The sequence below is a fragment of the Salvelinus namaycush genome, chromosome 17 (assembly GCF_016432855.1).
Source record: "Salvelinus namaycush isolate Seneca chromosome 17, SaNama_1.0, whole genome shotgun sequence".
Classification (NCBI taxonomy): domain Eukaryota; kingdom Metazoa; phylum Chordata; class Actinopteri; order Salmoniformes; family Salmonidae; genus Salvelinus; species Salvelinus namaycush.
The window spans coordinates 30,134,161-30,153,843 of NC_052323.1; the positions used below are offsets into that span (position 1 = coordinate 30,134,161).

Sequence of the window (19,683 nt, forward strand, 5' to 3'; positions counted from 1 at the left end):
TTGCACCTGTGTTCATGTTGCCTCGCTTCTGTTACGCTGTCTTGTTTCATGTTTGTTGTTTTCATTAAACGTTTTACCTGCACCTGTTTCTCGACTCACGGTGTCATCGTTACAGAATACCGACTCCAACAATGGAAAAAGCAGGAAAATCGGATATCTCTCTGACGGTCGATGAACAGGGTTACCTTCTGCGTCAGCAGCATGACCAGCTGGCACAACTGGGGACGGCCATGGAAGAGGTCCTTCGCAGTTTGCAGCGTCTCAAACATTCCCGGGAGACGCAGCATCCTACTAGTGGAGGATACTCTAGATCCAGCCTACCCAGTGAGCCAGCCCAACAGCCCATTCAGCAACCCGCTACGGTCAGCAATGCCCATTTAACCCTCCCAGAGAAATATAACGGTACCCCATCCAAATGACGTGGCTTCCTACTTCAGTGCTCCCTTTATTTTACCCACCAGATGGGAGCCCCCAGCACCGAGCGGTTCAAGGTTGCCACGGTTATTTCTCTGCTGACGGGGCGGGCATTGGAATGGGCTACGGCTGTCTGAGAGAGAGGAGAGGAGGAGCTAAATTCATATGAGGGGGTTATGACTCTGTTTTAAATGTTTTTGATGATCCCCCGGAGGGCAGAGAGGGAGTTGAGCATCTACTTCAATTACGGCAGGGGGATCAGACAGCTGCTGAGTACGCACTCACCTTCCGGACAGTAGCAGCATCCAGTGGATGGAATGAACCGGCGCTTTGCACGCTATTTAGAAGAGGTCTGCGCGAGGAGGTCCAGACGGAATTGGCCTGCCGACACGTCAACCTTACCCTGGACGCACTCATTGCGATGGCCATCCGACTGGATAACCTTCTCCGGGAGCATCGGCATTCTCATCGCTTCTCTCCCTCCTTCGGCGAACACTCAGAATCAGAGCCTGAACCCATGGAGGTAGGGGTCACACGCCTCCCCGCGGCGGAGCGCCGCAGATGGATACAACTGGGGCTCTGTATGTACTGTGGTCAAGGAGGGAATTTTATGGATTTCTTATGGATTATACCCTTGCCTCCTCTCTCAATACTACTTCATACCCGCTCTCTTCTACTTTTCCGGTGCAAGGTCTCGATTATCGGCCATTAGGATCCGGAACCATTACACACATCACTCAACCGCTCACCCTCACCGTGGAGTCCAATCATCAGGAAAATATCACCTTCTTCATCAACAGTGCACCAGTTCACAAGATCATCCTCTGCCTCCCTTGGCTTCAACGCCATAACCCCACCATTTGATGGTCGAGGATGAGAATCACAGATTGGTCACCTAATTGCCGGAGAGCCTGCTTCCCTGTTCCCTGTGGTTCCACATCGTTTGAGAGGCCTTTGCTTGCCCTTCAGCATAACATCCCGGAGGTATACCAGGATCTGAGGGAGGTATTCTCTAAGACCCGGGCCACCTGTCTCCCTCCTCATCGCCCCTGGGACTGTGGCCATCGACCTGCTTGCTGATGCAACAACTCCACTCAGACCCTCTGTCAGTGGCTGACACCCTGGCCATGGAGGATTACATTCAGTAGGCACTCCAACAGGGGTTTATCCGCACGTCCACTTCTCCTGCGTTGGCTGGTTTCTTCTTCGTGGCCAAGAAGGATGGAGGATCACACCCTTGCATTGATTACAGAGGACTCAATGAAGTTACCAAGAAGTATTGGTACCCCCTCCCGTTGGTGCCATATGCCATCGAGGAGCTCCACGGTGCCCGGTTCTTCACCAAACTGGACCTGCAGAGTGCCTACAATTGACAAGAAGGTAGATGCAGTCAGGTCATGGCCAGTCCCAACCACCATTAAAGGGTTACAACGGTTTTTGGGGTTTGTCAACTTCTACCGTCGTTTCATCAGGAATTTCAGCTCTGTTGCCTAACCTCTCACATCTCTCCTTAAGGGAGGCCCCCGTAGGTTGGTGTGGGGTCCAGCAGCCGATGAGGCCTTCCGTCTTCTCAAGGGACGTTTCACCTCCGCCCCATTGCTGAAACATCCAGATCCCACAATATCCTTTGTGGTGGAGGTGGACGCTTCCAAGGTAGAAGTGGGGGCAGTTTTGTCTCAACGACAAGGGAACCCGCAGAAGTTGTACCCATGTGCATTTTATTCTAAGAAAATGTCCCCTGCAGAAAGTAACTACGAAGTCGGCGATCGAGAGCTCCTGGCGGTGAAGTTGGCATTAGAAGAGTGGAGACATTGGCTGTAGGGCGCCAAGGAACAATTAGTCATCCTCACCGACCACAGGAACCTGGAGTACATTTGGACAGCGAGGAGGCTTAATCCACGGCATGCAAGGTGGGACCTTTTCATCACAAGGTTTAACTTCACGGTAACCTATCGCCCAGGCTCAAAGAACACCAAGGCCGATGCCTTGTCGCGCCTCTATGATTTCAGGAGAGGGCCCTGCTCCTGTGGTCTGGGACATAGATGTGGAGCTCCACCAGGCTCAAGCGAGTGAGCCCGCACTCCTGAACTGTCCTCCTGGGCGCACCTACGTTCCCACAGGGATAAGGGATCGGCTACTGACATGGACACACACAGCTGTCGCTGCTGGACATCCAGGTATTTCTCGCACCATCCATTCCATCGCTGAGAAGTACTGGTGGCCCACCTTGGCGCAGGATGTCACTCGTTATGTCAATTCCTTTTCCGTATGTGCCCTAACCAAGTCTCCCCGTAATGCTCCAGAAGGGAAGCTCCTACCGCTTCCTGTGCCTCAGCGACCCTGGGCTCATCTATCCATTGACTTTGCTACCGATCTCCCGTCCTCTGACGGTTTCACCACCATTCTGGTGGTAGTGGATAGATTTTCGAAGTCATGTCGTTGAATTCCTCTTCCTGGTCTCCCCACTGCTCTCCAGGTCGCTGAGGCACACTTCCAGCAGGTCTTCCGGCATTATGGCCTTCCGGAGGACATCGTCTCCGACCGTGACCCCCAATTCACACCACGAGTATGGAGGGCCTTCATGGAGAAGCTCGGTGTCACGGTCAGCATCACTTCCGGGTATCGGCCTCAGTCCAACGGGCAGGTGGAGAGGATGAACCAGGAGCTGGGGAGGTTCCTGAGGAGTCACTGTCTGGACCGTCAGGGTGAGTGGGCACGATTCCTTCCATGGGCAGAGTAATTCGCTGCGACTCTCCTCCACTGGGTTGACTCCCTTCCAGTCTGTTCTGGGTTTTCAGCCGGCCCTGGCTCTGTTGACTCCGGGCCGGACCGAGGCTCCTGCGGTTGATGAGTGGTTCCGGCGCGCGGAAGAAGTGTGGAGCGAAGCTCACGTGAGACTCCATTGTCAAAAAGAACAGGTAGACCGCCACTGCAGTGAGACTCCTGTTCCACACTGGGGATCGCGTCTGGCTCTCTACCAGGATCCTCCCACTCCGCCTGCCCTGCAAGAAACTAAGCCCCCGGTTTGTGTGGCCGTTCAAGGTTCTGCAGAGGGTCAACGAGGTGACGTATTGGTTACAACTGCCCAGTCACTACCGTATCTCACCCTCGTTTCATGTCTCCCTTTTCAGGCCTGTGGTTCCTGATCCCCTAGCTGATGCTGTCCCCCACGACACCCCACCACACCCCCCCCCCGGACATCGAGGGCAGTCCGGAGTATGCTGTCAGATCTCTGCTGGACTCCAGTATCTGGAGGGGGTCAGCTCCAGTATCTGGTGGACTGCGAGGGGTATGACCCTGAGGAGCAGTGTTGGGTTCCGGTGGAGGACATTCTGGATCTCAACATCTTCTGTGACTTCCACCTTCGCCACTCGGATCGACCCGCTCCTCGTCCCAAGGTCGTCCTCCTAGTCGGCCACGTCCTGCGGCAGGAGCCGTGCATCAGAGAGGGGGGGTAATGTCACGTCTGCTCCTCTCCTCTGGCGTACGACGTCACCGGAATTCTAACCACCGGTCCTGGGAATCATCATTACGTGCACCTGGCACTCATCGTTATGATTCACACCTGGACCTAATTTCCTCCTTTGTATAGGTCCCTTCATTTAGTTCATTCCTCTGTTGGTTTTGCACCGGTGTTCATGTTACCTTGCTTCTGTTACGGTGTCTTGTTTCATGTTTGTTGTTTTCATTACCTGCTTCTCAACTCACGGTGTCATCGTTACATCCACTCAGGTAATGGATGTGTCACTGCAACCTTAAAGGTCCTAAATTATATCAACATTGCCCTTGATTCTAAGCAATGTTGTGCTGCTATTTTTATTAACTTGGCCAAAGCTTTTGATACGGTAGACCATTCCATTCTTGTGTGCCGGCTAAGGAGTATTGGTGTATGTGAGGGGTCTTTGGGCTGGTTTGCTAACTACCTCTCTCAAGGAGTGCAGTGTATAAAGTCAGAACATCTGCTGGCTCAGCCACTGCCTGTCACCAAGGGAGTACCCCAAGGCTCAATCTTAGGCCCCACGCTCTTCTCAATTTACATCAACAACATAGCTCAGGCAGTAGGAAACTCTCCCATCCATTTATATGCAGAGGATAGTCTTATACTCAGCTGGCCCCTTCCCGGATTTTGTGTTAAACGCTCTACAACAAAGCTTTCTTAGTGTCCAACAAGCTTTCTCTGCCTTTAACCTTGTTCTGAACATCTCCAAAACAAAGGTCATGTGGTTTGGTAAGAAGAATGCCCCCCTCTCCACTGGTGTGATTACTACCTCTGAGGGTTTAGAGATTGAGGTAGTCACCTCATACAAGTTCTTGGGAGTATGGCTAGACGGTACACTGTCCTTCTCTCAGCACATATCCATATCAAAGCTGCAGGCTAAGGTTAAATCTAGACTTGGTTTCCTCTATCGTAATCGCTCCTCTTTCACCCCAGCTGCCAAACTAACCCTGATTCAGATGACCATCCTACCCATGCTAGATCACAGACGTAATATATAGATCGTCAGGTAAGGGTGCTCTCAAGCGGCTAGATGTTCTTTACCATTCGGCCATCAGATTAGCCACCAATGCTCCTTATAGGACACATCACTGTACTCTATACTCCTCTGTAAACTTGTCATCTCTGTATACCCGTCGCAAGACCCACTGGTTGATGCTTATTTATAAAACCCTCACTCCCCCCTATCTGAGATACCAATTGCAGCCCTCATCCTCCACATACAACACCCGTTCTGCCAGTCACATTCTGTTAAAGGTCCCCAAAGCACACACATCCCTGGGTCGGTGCTCTTTTCAGTTCGCTGCAGCTAGCGACTGGAACGAGCTGCGAAAAACACTCAAACTGGACAGTTTTATCTCCATCTCTTCATTCAAAGACTCAATCATGAACACTCTTACTGACAGTTGTGGCTGCTTCGCGTGATGTATTGTTGCCTATACCTTGTTGCCCTTTGTGCTGTTTTCTGTGCCCAATAATGTTTGTACCCTGTTTTGTGCTGCTGCCATGTAGTGTTGTCATGTGTTGCTGCCATGCTATGTTGTTGTCTTAGGTCTCTCTTTATGTAGTGTTGTGGTGTCTCTCTTGTCTTGATGTGTGTTTTGTCCTATATTTACATTTTTAATCCCAGCCCCCGTCCCCGCAGGAGGCCTTTTGCCTTTTGGTAGGCCGTCATTGTAAATAAGAATATGTTCTTAACTGACTTGCCTAGTTAAATAAAGGTGAAATAAATCAAATAAAATATTATTCACCAGCCATGCTGCACCGTGTGTACGTGCTTATCTGCTCCTCAATCAAGAAACAAACTTTACATTTGTCTCAAGTTTACTAGCAGCAATCTAGTGATTTGAGGAGAGACGATTCCTCGGCCCCACTGCGTCCTTCCTTCAGCGTTCATACTTTGTCCTGTTTATATCCCTTCCCCCCTTTCCCTAGTCCATGTAGATTGGTTCAGACCACATGCAATGTCCCCTTCCCCCTTACCCTAGTCCATGTAGGTTGGTCATGCAATACTAATCATTGTCGCTGGTGCATTGCAGTTTCGCTCTCGCTACACTAGCTATAATATTGTCAACATAATTTGTTTTCGATCTGTCTGTCTGTCTGTCTGTCTGTCTGTCTGTCTGTCTGTCTGTCTGTCTGTCTGTCTGTCTGTCTGTCTGTCTGTCTGTCTGTCTGTCTGTCTGTCTGTCAAATACACCCCACTATCATCGCGAGACCATCATATCTTATCAGATGCAAAAGCCCTGAAGTGTATTACAGCTATAAATCAATTTCAATGACGCTGTGGCCTCCCTCCATGTCTCCCTCTGTCCACATCCAAAACAATACACTAGGGTTCAACTCTAATTGAATTCAAAGTATTCAAGACAAAGACAGCTGTCTTCAATGACTATGAGCTGAGTTAATGACTTGTCAGCGATCTGGAGCATCAAAGCCACTTTGACAGACAAGACACACCTGGTGCTCACATCACACAGTCAGCATGAAAAGAAAGAGGATACCTATCATGAGTTTATAATGCCCTCTTTTAGCTGATGTTATGGGCTAATGTCCAAAACGGCACCCTAGTCACCCTAGTGCCCTATAAACCCTATACTATATAGGGATTAGGGTGCTGTTTGGGAGGAATCCTTACCGTCCGTTGTGGTGTTTGCTACGCAGCTGTGGTCAGGGAAGTAGATGGGTTCAACCACAACATAATACCTGTCAGCTGTAGTGGGTTCAACCACAACATAATATATGTCAACTGTAGTGGGTTCAACAATAACATAATACATGTCAACTACAGTGGGTTCAACCACAACATAATAAATGTCAGCTGTAGTGGGTTCAACCACAACATAATATATGTCAACTACAGTGGGTTCAACCACAACATAACAACTGTTGGCTGTAGTGGGTTCAACCACAACATAACGCCTGTCAGCTGTAGTGGGTTCAACCACAACATAATACATGTCAACTACAGTGGGTTCAACCACAACATAACAACTGTCAGCTGTAGTAGTGTGTTACATTTGAACGTAGGGGGTACTTTACCTACAGCCACTCTGTCAAACTGATGTTCTCTCCAGGCCTCTGCCTCAGTCTCTTCCAACACTGCAGGGAAATAGGAGGATAATTAAGTTAGGAGGCAATTCAGCACTGAGGCTATCCAGTGGAAAAGGAGCTTGAATAGCCATTTCATTGCCTGCAGTTGACTTTCTTCTTTGTGTTCTTGAGACATGCAGAACAGAAAGATTGGATGATGTGTTACAGTATATCAGTACCGATAACAGTAGATCCACAACACAGCAGCAACAACAGTGAATGATTAGATAATACTATTATAGTATATCATATCATAGTATATCGACTGTATTGTAGTAATAATACTATATATTATACATTAGTATATAGACTGTATTGTAGTAATAATACTATAATATATATTATATCATAGTATATAGACTGTATTGTAGTAATACTACTATAATATATATTATATATTAGTATATAGACTGTACTGTAGTAATAATAATATCATATATATTATATATTAGTATATAGACTGTATTGTAGTAATAATAATATAATATATATTATATATTAGTATATAGACTGTATTGTAGTAATAATACTAGAATATATATCATATCATAGTATATAGACTGTATTGTAGTAATAGTATTATAATATGTCATATTTTATCATAGTATAGACTGTATTGTAGTAATATTATTGTAATATATATTTTATTATAGTTCAGACTATATTGTAGTAATACTATTATAACATATCATATTATATCATAGTATATAGACTGTATTGTAATAATACTATTATAATATATAATACTATAAAGACTGTATAGTAGCAATAATATTATAACATATCATAGTATATAGACTGTATTGTAGTTATAATATTATAATATATCATACTATATCATAGTATAGGCTGTATTGTAGTTATACTATTATAATATATAATACTATAAAGACTGTATAGTAGTAATAATATTATAATATATCATAGTATATAGACTCTATTGTAGTAATAATATTATATCATAGTATATAGACTGTATTGTAGTAATAATAGTATGATATATCATATTATGTCATAGTATATAGACTGTATTGTAGTAATAATATTATATTATATCATATTATGTCATAGTATATAGACTGTATTGTAGTAATAATATTATATCATATTATATCTTAGTATATAGACTGTATTGTAGTAATAATAGTATAATATATCATATTATGTCATAGTATATAGACTGTATTGTAGTAATAATATTATATCATATTATATCTTAGTATATAGACTGTATTGTAGTAATACAACTATAATATATCATATTATTATATGACCCCTGCTTTCTCCTCTGTCTATGTCCTCTGTATAATACTGATCCCCTGCTTTCTCCTCTGTCTATGTCCTCTGTATAATACTGATCCCCTGCTTTCTCCTCTGTCTGTGTCCTCTGTATAATACTGATCCCCTGCTTTCTCCTCTGTCTATGTCCTCTGTATAATACTGATCCCCTGCTTTCTCCTCTGTCTGTGTCCTCTGTATAATACTGATCCCCTGCTTTCTCCTCTGTCTGTGTCCTCTGTATAATACTGATCCCCTGCTTTCTCCTCTGTATAATACTGATCCCCTGCTTTCTCCTCTGTCTGTGTCCTCTGTAAAACAGGAAAGTTCACTTGTATCGAGGCTCGTTTCCATCTGGAGAGGCAGATGGGCTATTACCTGATTCAGATGTACATCCCCAGCCTTCTGATTGTCATTTTGTCCTGGGTGTCCTTCTGGATCAACATGGACGCTGCACCTGCCAGAGTGGGACTGGGCATTACCACCGTGCTCACTATGACCACCCAGTCCTCCGGCTCCCGAGCCTCCCTCCCCAAGGTGAGACAAACTCCCTAACCCAGAGCTCCTGCTCCTGAGCCTCCATCCTCAAGGTGAGACAAACTCCCTAACCCAGAGCTCCTGCTCCCGAGCCTCCATCCCCAAGGTGAGACAAACTCCCTAACCCAGTCCTCTGGCTCCCGAGCCTCCCTCCCCAAGGTGAGACAAACTCCCTAACCCAGAGCTCCGACTCCTGAGCCTCCCTCCCCAAGGTGAGACAAACTCCCTAACCCAGAGCTCCTGCTCCTGAGCCTCCCTCCCCAAGGTGAGACAAACTCCCTAACCCAGAGCTCCGGCTCCTGAGCCTCCCTCCCCAAGGTGAGACAAACTCCCTAACCCAGAGCTCCGACTCCTGAGCCTCCCTCCCCAAGGTGAAACAAACTCCCTAACCCAGAGCTCCGACTCCTGAGCCTCCCTCCCAAGGTGAGACAAACTCCCTAACCCAGAGCTCCTGCTCCTGAGCCTCCCTCCCCAAGGTGAGACAAACTCCCTAACCCAGAGCTCCGACTCCTGAGCCTCCCTCCCCAAGGTGAGACAAACTCCCTAACCCAGAGCTCCTGCTCCCGAGCCTCCCTCCCCAAGGTGAGACAAACTCCCTAACCCAGAGCTCCGACTCCTGAGCCTCCCTCCCCAAGGTGAGACAAACTCCCTAACCCAGAGCTCCTGCTCCTGAGCCTCCCTCCCCAAGGTGAGACAAACTCCCTAACCCAGAGCTCCGACTCCTGAGCCTCCCTCCCCAAGGTGAGACAAACTCCCTAACCCAGAGCTCCGACTCCTGAGCCTCCCTCCCCAAGGTGAGACAAACTCCCTAACCCAGAGCTCCGACTCCTGAGCCTCCCTCCCCAAGGTGAGACAAACTCCCTAACCCAGAGCTCCTGCTCCTGAGCCTCCCTCCCCAAGGTGAGACAAACTCCCTAACCCAGAGCTCCGACTCCTGAGCATCCCTCCCCAAGGTGAGACAAACTCCCTAACCCAGAGCTCCGACTCCTGAGCCTCCCTCCCCAAGGTGAGACAAACTCCCTAACCCAGAGCTCCTGCTCCTGAGCCTCCCTCCCCAAGGTGAGGAGAGGAAGAGAAACACAGCACACCTGCACCTGTCTTTGACACACACACACACACAAATACAGACATGAACACACACACACACACACAGAGATACAGACATGAACACACATACGCATGCATACACAAAAACACAGGTCTCTCACACACACGTCTCTCTCTTACACACACACACACACACACTCTCACACACACACATACAGCCAGCCTGCATTATAATGGTCAGAGCAGAGAGGCAGCCAGCCTGCTTTATAATGGGCAGAGCAGAGAGACAGCCAGCCTGCTTTATAATGGGCAGAGCAGAGAGGCAGTCAGCCTGCTTTATAATGGGCAAAGCAGAGAGGCAGCCAGCCTGATTTATAATGGGCAGAGCAGAGAGGCAGTCAGCCTGCTTTATAATGGTCAGAGCAGAGAGGCAGCCAGCCTGCTTTATAATGGGCAGAGCAGAGAGGCAGCCAGCCTGATTTATAATGGTCAGAGCAGAGAGGCAGCCAGCCTGATTTATAATGGTCAGAGCAGAGAGGCAGCCAGCCTGATTTATAATGGTCAGAGCAGAGAGGCAGCCTGACTGACTGACTTCAGTGTTGTTAAAGCCTGTATAGTGGTGATATGATTATTTCAGTGCGAAACTGATTTAATGTGGTGTTTTGATATTAAGCAGTTGTTACATAACTACAATCTCCTTCAGCCCGAGCTACAAACCAAACTGTCAATTGTCCTAGATGAACTACAAACCACACTGGCTATTGTCCTAGATGAACTACAAACCACACTGTCTATTGTCCTGGATGAACTACAAACCACACTGTCAATTGTCCTAGATGGTAAAACTAACTCAACATGAGGAAAAAAATGCCTTTTTAAAGAAAACAATTTTTGCTGTATGGATTTTCAGATTAAAAAGGAAGAGGGACATTGCATGAGGGACTAGGATTTTATAATTATGTCCTGGAAAAGTATCCTCCCATTTTGCTTGTTGACATTAGGTGATTCATGTTCTCTGGAAAATTGAACAAGTGAACCGTGATTTCTATGCAGTTCAGCTGTCATAATAATGATCACACAGCACAGCTGAGCGTAGGTGCACACAGCACAGACTGCTCTCCCTCTTCCACGCCTCACTGACTTGGTGCATTGGTGACAGGGAGGGAAGGAGAGGATAGAGGGCCATTTTGAAAGTCACCCTTTACTGTGTCATTACTCAACAAATAGCCACCACAGAAAAGTTACTTTTTGCTGTCATTATTTTCTATCCCCCTGTTGTAGTGCTCTACGTTCAATACAAATAGGTGAAGAAAATGTCCAGCATATAAATACATTTCACCACTTTAAGTGATCTAAGTGCTGTAAAACAAAAAAAACACATCAAAATATCTGATCCGGAGTGGAGAAATAGAAATCCCACAATCCAACGGCACCAGGAAAGAGTAAAACAGTAGTCTGCCCTTGTCTGTCTCTGGCTGCTGGTGCCTCATCATTTGAACAATGTCTTGTGAACCATGCATTCTGTAATGCCACCTAAACTGCATTCCAGGGCCACTTGGTCACTGACTTGTCAAATACAGTGAGCTTCAGCTGAACTGACAAGCCAACCCAGTCTTGCTTTAGCCCCATTTCCAGGCCAAAGATGTGGTTTCCATACATCTCTCTATCTCACTGCCCAGGCAGAGCAGCGTCCTGCCAAGCCAACTGACCATACAGACTACTGTGTACTGGACAGTTCTTAGAGTTAGAAGATAAATGTTGTCTTTGTAGCAGACATCACAGGATTATTAGATACAGATACATATATAGATGGTACCAAGGTCAGTTTCATTTGAATAGTCTACAGAATCCAGTTAAAAAATCACCTTCTGTTGTTGTTGTTGTTGTTGGTGTTGTTGTTGGTGGTGTTGTTGGTGTTGGTGTTGGTGTTGGTGGTGTTGTTGGTGTTGGTGTTGGTGTTGGTGGTGTTGGTATTGGTGTTGGTGTTGTTGTTGTTGGTGTTGTTGTTGTTGTTGTTGTTGTTGTTGGTGTTGTTGTTGGTGTTGTTGTTGGTGGTGGTGTTGGTGTTGTTGTTGGTGGTGTTGTTGGTGTTGGTGTTGTTGTTGGTGTTGTTGGTGTTGTTGTTGTTGTTGTTGTTGTTGTTGTTGTTGGTGTTGTTGTTGGTGTTGTTGTTGGTGGTGGTGTTGGTGTTGGTGTTGTTGTTGGTGGTGTTGTTGGTGTTGGTGTTGGTGTTGGTGGTGTTGTTGGTGTTGGTGTTGGTGTTGGTGGTGTTGTTGTTGTTGTTGTTGGTGTTGTTGTTGGTGGTGTTGTTGGTGTTGGTGTTGGTGTTGGTGGTGTTGTTGTTGTTGTTGTTGGTGTTGTTGTTGGTGGTGTTGTTGGTGTTGGTGTTGGTGTTGGTGGTGTTGTTGTTGTTGTTGTTGGTGTTGTTGTTGGTGGTGTTGTTGGTGTTGGTGTTGGTGGTGTTGGTGTTGGTGGTGTTGGTGTTGTTGTTGTTGGTGTTGTTTTTCTTGTTTCTATTCTTGTTTTGTTGTTGTTGTCCTCCTCCTACTTACCACCGTGTCCTCCTGCCCACTCACAGGTGTCGTATGTGAAAGCCATTGACATCTGGATGGCCGTGTGCCTCCTGTTTGTCTTCTCGGCCCTGCTCGAGTACGCTGCTGTGAACTTCATCGCTCGGCAACACAAGGAACTGCTGCGCTTCAGGAGAAGGAGGCGACACATGAAGGTCAATTAACTGCTTTTTAAAATTATTATTAGGATTCACTTTTTATGATCTAATCATAGACTAGACGAACACTTTTCACAGGAACATTTCCTATCTCCTGCCCCCTCCTCTCAGACCAGAGCCAGTCTCAGTTCAATATTTAGCTTTTTGGTTTCTCATATTCTCTAAAAGTACACAACAGTTCATATGTAATGCTGGGGGAGTATTGAGAATCCTTAAAGCCCTTAGGATGCATCCCAAATGGCACCCTAGTCCCTATATAGTACACTACTTTTAACCAGGGTCTATAGGGCTATGGTCAAAAGTAGTGCACTATAAAAGGGAATAACATGCCATTTGGGACACACCCATGGACAAAGCCCAAACAGAAGAATGAGCTACTGTATGTATCAGATTCACAACAATGGAATTATTCCCACATACCTTAACGTAGTCTGACATAATCTATCGTCTAACAGGCCCAGGAGTACACCAGGTTGTAACTGTTGGGCTTAAAGGCCACTGCATTACAACATCCCCAATGGGTGGTGCCTGTTATCCTCATATCAAAGTCAGTTAAACAAGTAGCCTGGTCCCAGATCTGTTTTACTGTATATCAAACTCCTGTGGTCATTGTCATACCTAGTTTGTCATGCACATTGACCAAAGCAGTTGGCAAGACAGCACAAACAGATCTGGGATCAGGCTATAAAACAAGTAGATTGAAATTGAATACCCCATCGCTACACTCTGTGTTTTTAATAAAATCTCAGATTTTTTTTTTTTTAACTCCATCGCTGTTGTATATCTGATGGTGTTTGTGATATTGATGTCTTGATGACTGAATATCAAATACAGTTATCAAAGTATGTCTCATTTTAGTAGTATCTATCTACCACAGAGCATGTTGCTCCATCTCTTACTAAAACTCATTTAGTAGTATCTATCTACCACAGAGCATGTTGCTCCATCTCTTATTAAAACTCATTTAGTAGTATCTATCTACCACAGAGCCTGTTGCTCCATCTCTTACTAAAGCTCATTTAGTAGTATCTATCTACCACAGAGCCTGTTGCTCCATCTCTTACTAAAACTCATTTAGTAGTATCTATCTACCACAGAGCATGTTGCTCCATCTCTTATTAAAACTCATTTAGTAGTATCTATCTACCACAGAGTCTGTTGCTCCATCTCTTACTAAAACTCATTTAGTAGTATCTATCTACCACAGAGCCTGTTGCTCCATCTCTTATTAAAACTCATTTAGTAGTATCTATCTACCACAGAGCCTGTTGCTCCATCTCTTACTAAAACTCATTTAGTAGTATCTATCTACCTGTCACGTTCCTGACCTGTTTTCTGTTGTTTGGTATGTGTTTATTGGTCAGGGCGTGAGTTTTGGGTGGGCAGTCTATGTTTTCTGTTTCTATGTTGGTTTTGGGTTGCCTGGTATGGCTCTCAATTAGAGGCAGGTGTTTGACGTTTCCTCTGATTGAGAGTCATATTAAGGTAGGTTGTTCTCACTGTTTGTTTGTGGGTGATTGTCGTCCGTGTCAGTGTATGTTCGCACCACACGGGACTGTATCGTGAGTTCGTTTTGTTTGTAATCAGTACTTGTTCGTTCGTTCTCCGTTGTATATAAGTTCGTAGTCCAGGTCTGTCTACTTCGTTTGTTGTTTTGTAAAAGTATCAAGTGTTTTTCGTGTTTGTCTTAGTCTTTCAAATAAATCATTATGTATTCACAACCCGCTGCACGTTGGTCCAATCACTACTCCTCCTCTTCATACGAAGAGGAGGAGGAACACCGTTACAGAATCACCCACCAAACCCAGATCAAGCAGCGGGTTAACGGACAGCAACGACAGCGCAAGAAGGAGGAATGGACATGGGAGGATGTTTTGGACGGTAAGAGTTGCTACACATGGGAGGAGATCCTGGCTGGAAAGGATCGCCTCCCATGGGAACAGCTGGAGGCAGCTCGGAGAGCGGAGGAAACCGGAGAGAGGAACCGGCGTTATGAGGGGACGAGTCTAGCACGGAAGCCCGAAAAGCCCGTGAGTACTACCCAAAAATTTCTTGGGGGGGGGGGGCTAAGAGGTAGTGGGCCGAGGGCAGGTAGGAGACCTGCGCCCACTTCCCAGGCTAACCGTGGAGAGCGGGAGTACGGGCAGACACCGTGTTACGCAGTAGAGCGCACGGTGTCTCCTGTACGTGTTCATAGCCCGGTGCGGGTTATTCCACCTCCCCGCACTGGTAGGGCTAGATTGGGCATTGAGCCAAATGTCATGAAGCCGGCCCTACATATCTGGCCACCAGTACGTCTCCTCGGGCCGGCTTACATGGCACCAGCCTTACGCATGGTGTCCCCGGTTCGCCTACATAGCCCGGTGCGGGCTATTCCACCTCCCCGCACTGGTCAGGCGACGGGGAGCATACAACCAGGTAAGGTTGGGCAGGTTCAGTGCTCAAGGGAGCCAGTACGCCTACACGGTCCGGTATATCCGGCGCCACCTTCCCGCCCCAGCTCAGTACCACCAGTGCCTGCACCACGCACCAAGCCTCATGTGCGTCCTCAGAGCCCTGTACGCACTGTTCCTCCTCCACGCACTCTCCCTGTGGTGCGTGTCTCAAGCCCAGTGCCTCCAGTTTCGGCACCACGCAGCAAGCCTCCTGTGCGTCTCCAGAGCCCTGTACGCACTGTTCCTTCTCCCCGCACTCGCCCTGAGGTGCGTGCCCTCAGCCCGGTACCTCCAGTTCCGGTACCACGCACCAGGCCTATAGTGCGCATCGAGAGTCCAGTGTGCCCTGTTCCTGCTCCCCGCACTAGCCTTGAGGTGCGTGTCTCCAGTCCGGTACCACCAGTTCCGGCACCACGCACCAGGCCTACTGTGCGCCTCAGCGGGTCAGAGTCGGCCGTCTGCCCAACGCCTTCTGCACTGCCTGTCTGCCCAGCTCTGTCTGAGCCATCCGTCTGCCCAGTGCCGTCTGAGCCATCTGTCTGCCCAGCGCCGTCTGAGCCATCCGTCTGCCCAGCGCCGTCTGAGCCATCCGTCTGCCCAGCGCCTTCTGAGCCATCCGTCTGCCCAGCGCCTTCTGAGCCATCCGTCTGCCCAGCGCCTTCTGAGCCATCCGTCTGCCACGAGCCATTAGAGCCGCCCGTCTGTCCCGAGCCATTAGAGCCGCCCGTCAGTCAGGAGCCGCTAGAGCCGTCCGTCAGTCAGGAGCCGCCAGAGCCGCCAGCCAGTCAGGAGCCGCCAGAGCCGCCAGCCAGTCAGGAGCCGCCAGAGCCGCCAGCCAGTCAGGAGCTGCCAGAGCCGCCAGCCAGTCAGGAGCTGCCAGAGCCGCCAGCCAGTCAGGATCTGCCAGAGCCGCCAGCCAGTCAGGAGCTGCCAGAGCCGCCAGCCAGTCAGGAGCTGCCAGAGCTGCCCTACAGTCATGAGCTGCCCTACAGTCATGAGCTGCCCTACAGTCATGAGCTGCCCTTCAGTCATGAGCTGCCCTTCAGTCATGAGCTGCCCTCCAGTCATGAGCTGCCCTCCAGTCATGAGCTGCCCTCCAGTCATGAGCTGCCCTCCAGTCATGAGCTGCCCTCCAGTCATGAGCTGCCACTCAGTCCGGAGCTGCCACTCAGTCCGGAGCTGCCACTCAGTCCGGAGCTGCCACTCAGTCCGGAGCTGCCACCCAGTCCGGAGCTGCCACCCAGTCCGGAGCTGCCACTCAGTCCGGAGCTGCCATTAGTACAGAGTTGTCCCTCTGTCCGGAGCTACCTCTCTGTCCGGAGCTACCTCTCTGTCCTGAGCTACCTCTCTGTCCTGAGCTACCTCTCTGTCCTGAGCTACCTCTCTGTCCTGAGCTGTCTCCTCTATGTAGGAGGGGCCTTAGTGAAGGTTCCTGGACCATGGTCGGGGGCGAGGGTCGCCACTCAAAGGACGCTAAGGAGGGGGACAAAGACAGTGGTGGAGTGGTGTCCTCGTCCACCGCCGGAGCCGCCACCGCGGACAGATGCCCACCCAGACCCTCCCCTTGAGTTGTAGGGGTGCGCCCGGAGTTCGCACCTTGAGGGGGGGGTTCTGTCACGTTCCTAACCTGTTTTCTGTTGTTTGGTATGTGTTTATTGGTCAGGGCGTGAGTTTTGGGTGGGCAGTCTATGTTTTCTGTTTCTATGTTGGTTTTGGGTTGCCTGGTATGGCTCTCAATTAGAGGCAGGTGTTTGACGTTTCCTCTGATTGAGAGTCATATTAAGGTAGGTTGTTCTCACTGTTTGTTTGTGGGTGATTGTCGTCCGTGTCAGTGTATGTTCGCACCACACGGGACTGTATCGTGAGTTCGTTTTGTTTGTAATCAGTACTTGTTCGTTCGTTCTCCGTTGTATATAAGTTCGTAGTCCAGGTCTGTCTACTTCGTTTGTTGTTTTGTAAAAGTATCAAGTGTTTTTCGTGTTTGTCTTAGTCTTTCAAATAAATCATTATGTATTCACAACCCGCTGCACGTTGGTCCAATCACTACTCCTCCTCTTCGTATGAAGAGGAGGAGGAACACCGTTACACTACCACAGAGCGTGTTGCTCCATCTCTTACTAAAACTCATTTAGTAGTATCTATCTACCACAGAGCCTGTTGCTCCATCTCTTATTAAAACTCATTTAGTAGTATCTATCTACCACAGAGCCTGTTGCTCCATCTCTTATTAAAACTAATTTAGTAGTATCTATCTACCACAGAGCCTGTTGCTCCATCTCTTATTAAAACTCATTTAGTAGTATCTATCTACCACAGAGCCTGTTGCTCCATCTCTTACTAGAACTCATTTAGTAGTATCTATCTACCACAGAGCCTGTTGCTCCATCTCTTACTAAAACTCATTTAGTAGTATCTATCTACCACAGAGCCTGTTGCTCCATCTCTTATTAAAACTCATTTAGTAGTATCTATCTACCACAGAGCCTGTTGCTCCATCTCTTACTAAAACTCATTTAGTAGTATCTCTCTACCACAGAGCGTGTTGCTCCATCTCTTATTAAAACTCATTTAGTAGTATCTATCTACCACAGAGCCTGTTGCTCCATCTCTTATTAAAACTCATTTAGTAGTATCTATCTACCACAGAGCGTGTTGCTCCATCTCTTACTAAAACTAATTTAGTAGTATCTCTCTACCACAGAGCGTGTTGCTCCATCTCTTACTAAAACTCATTTAGTAGTATCTATCTACCACAGAGCATGTTGCTCCATCTCTTACTAAAACTCATTTAGTAGTATCTATCTACCACAGAGCGTGTTGCTCCATCTCTTATTAAAACTCATTTAGTAGTATCTCTCTACCACAGAGCGTGTTGCTCCATCTCTTATTAAAACTCATTTAGTAGTATCTCTCTACCACAGAGCCTGTTGCTCCATCTCTTATTAAAACTCATTTAGTAGTATCTATCTACCACAGAGCGTGTTGCTCCATCTCTTACTAAAACTAATTTAGTAGTATCTCTCTACCACAGAGCGTGTTGCTCCATCTCTTACTAAAACTCATTTAGTAGTATCTATCTACCACAGAGCATGTTGCTCCATCTCTTACTAAAACTCATTTAGTAGTATCTATCTACCACAGAGCGTGTTGCTCCACCTCTTATTAAAACTCATTTAGTAGTATCTCTCTACCACAGAGCGTGTTGCTCCATCTCTTATTAAAACTCATTTAGTAGTATCTCTCTACCACAGAGCCTGTTGCTCCATCTCTTATTAAAACTCATTTAGTAGTATCTATCTACCACAGAGCGTGTTGCTCCATCTCTTACTAGAACTCATTTAGTAGTATCTATCTACCACAGAGCCTGTTGCTCCATCTCTTATTAAAACTCATTTAGTAGTATCTATCTACCACAGAGCCTGTTGCTCCATCTCTTACTAAAACTCATTTAGTAGTATCTATCTACCACAGAGCATGTTGCTCCATCTCTTATTAAAACTCATTTAGTAGTATCTATCTACCACAGAGCCTGTTGCTCCATCTCTTACTAAAACTCATTTAGTAGTATCTATCTACCACAGAGCGTGTTGCTCCATCTCTTACTAGAACTCATTTAGTAGTATCTATCTACCACAGAGCGTGTTGCTCCATCTCTTACTAAAACTAATTTAGTAGTATCTATCTACCACAGAGCCTGTTGCTCCATCTCTTATTAAAACTCATTTAGTAGTATCTATCTACCACAGAGCGTGTTGCTCCATCTCTTACTAGAACTCATTTAGTAGTATCTATCTACCACAGAGCCTGTTGCTCCATCTCTTATTAAAACTCATTTAGTAGTATCTATCTACCACAGAGCCTGTTGCTCCATCTCTTATTAAAACTAATTTAGTAGTATCTATCTACCACAGAGCCTGTTGCTCCATCTCTTATTAAAACTCATTTAGTAGTATCTATCTACCACAGAGCCTGTTGCTCCATCTCTTACTAGAACTCATTTAGTAGTATCTATCTACCACAGAGCCTGTTGCTCCATCTCTTACTAAAACTCATTTAGTAGTATCTATCTACCACAGAGCCTGTTGCTCCATCTCTTATTAAAACTCATTTAGTAGTATCTATCTACCACAGAGCCTGTTGCTCCATCTCTTACTAAAACTCATTTAGTAGTATCTCTCTACCACAGAGCGTGTTGCTCCATCTCTTATTAAAACTCATTTAGTAGTATCTATCTACCACAGAGCCTGTTGCTCCATCTCTTATTAAAACTCATTTAGTAGTATCTATCTACCACAGAGCGTGTTGCTCCATCTCTTACTAAAACTAATTTAGTAGTATCTCTCTACCACAGAGCGTGTTGCTCCATCTCTTACTAAAACTCATTTAGTAGTATCTATCTACCACAGAGCATGTTGCTCCATCTCTTACTAAAACTAATTTAGTAGTATCTATCTACCACAGAGCCTGTTGCTCCATCTCTTATTAAAACTCATTTAGTAGTATCTATCTACCACAGAGCGTGTTGCTCCATCTCTTACTAGAACTCATTTAGTAGTATCTATCTACCACAGAGCCTGTTGCTCCATCTCTTATTAAAACTCATTTAGTAGTATCTATCTACCACAGAGCCTGTTGCTCCATCTCTTATTAAAACT

General features: G+C 46.7%; 1 protein-coding gene across 1 annotated transcript in view; it reads left to right on the forward strand.

The window, feature by feature from the left end:
• Nucleotides 1–19,683, forward strand: part of LOC120062176 (glycine receptor subunit alphaZ1) — a gene marked incomplete at its 5' end in the record, with an annotated part of 87,792 nt that overhangs the window by 52,066 nt on the left and 16,043 nt on the right. The window contains 2 exons of the mRNA XM_039011982.1: nucleotides 8,604–8,818; nucleotides 12,444–12,590. Of these exons, the coding sequence (XP_038867910.1) occupies nucleotides 8,604–8,818; nucleotides 12,444–12,590 (362 nt within the window). The remainder of the gene's footprint in view (nucleotides 1–8,603; nucleotides 8,819–12,443; nucleotides 12,591–19,683) is intronic.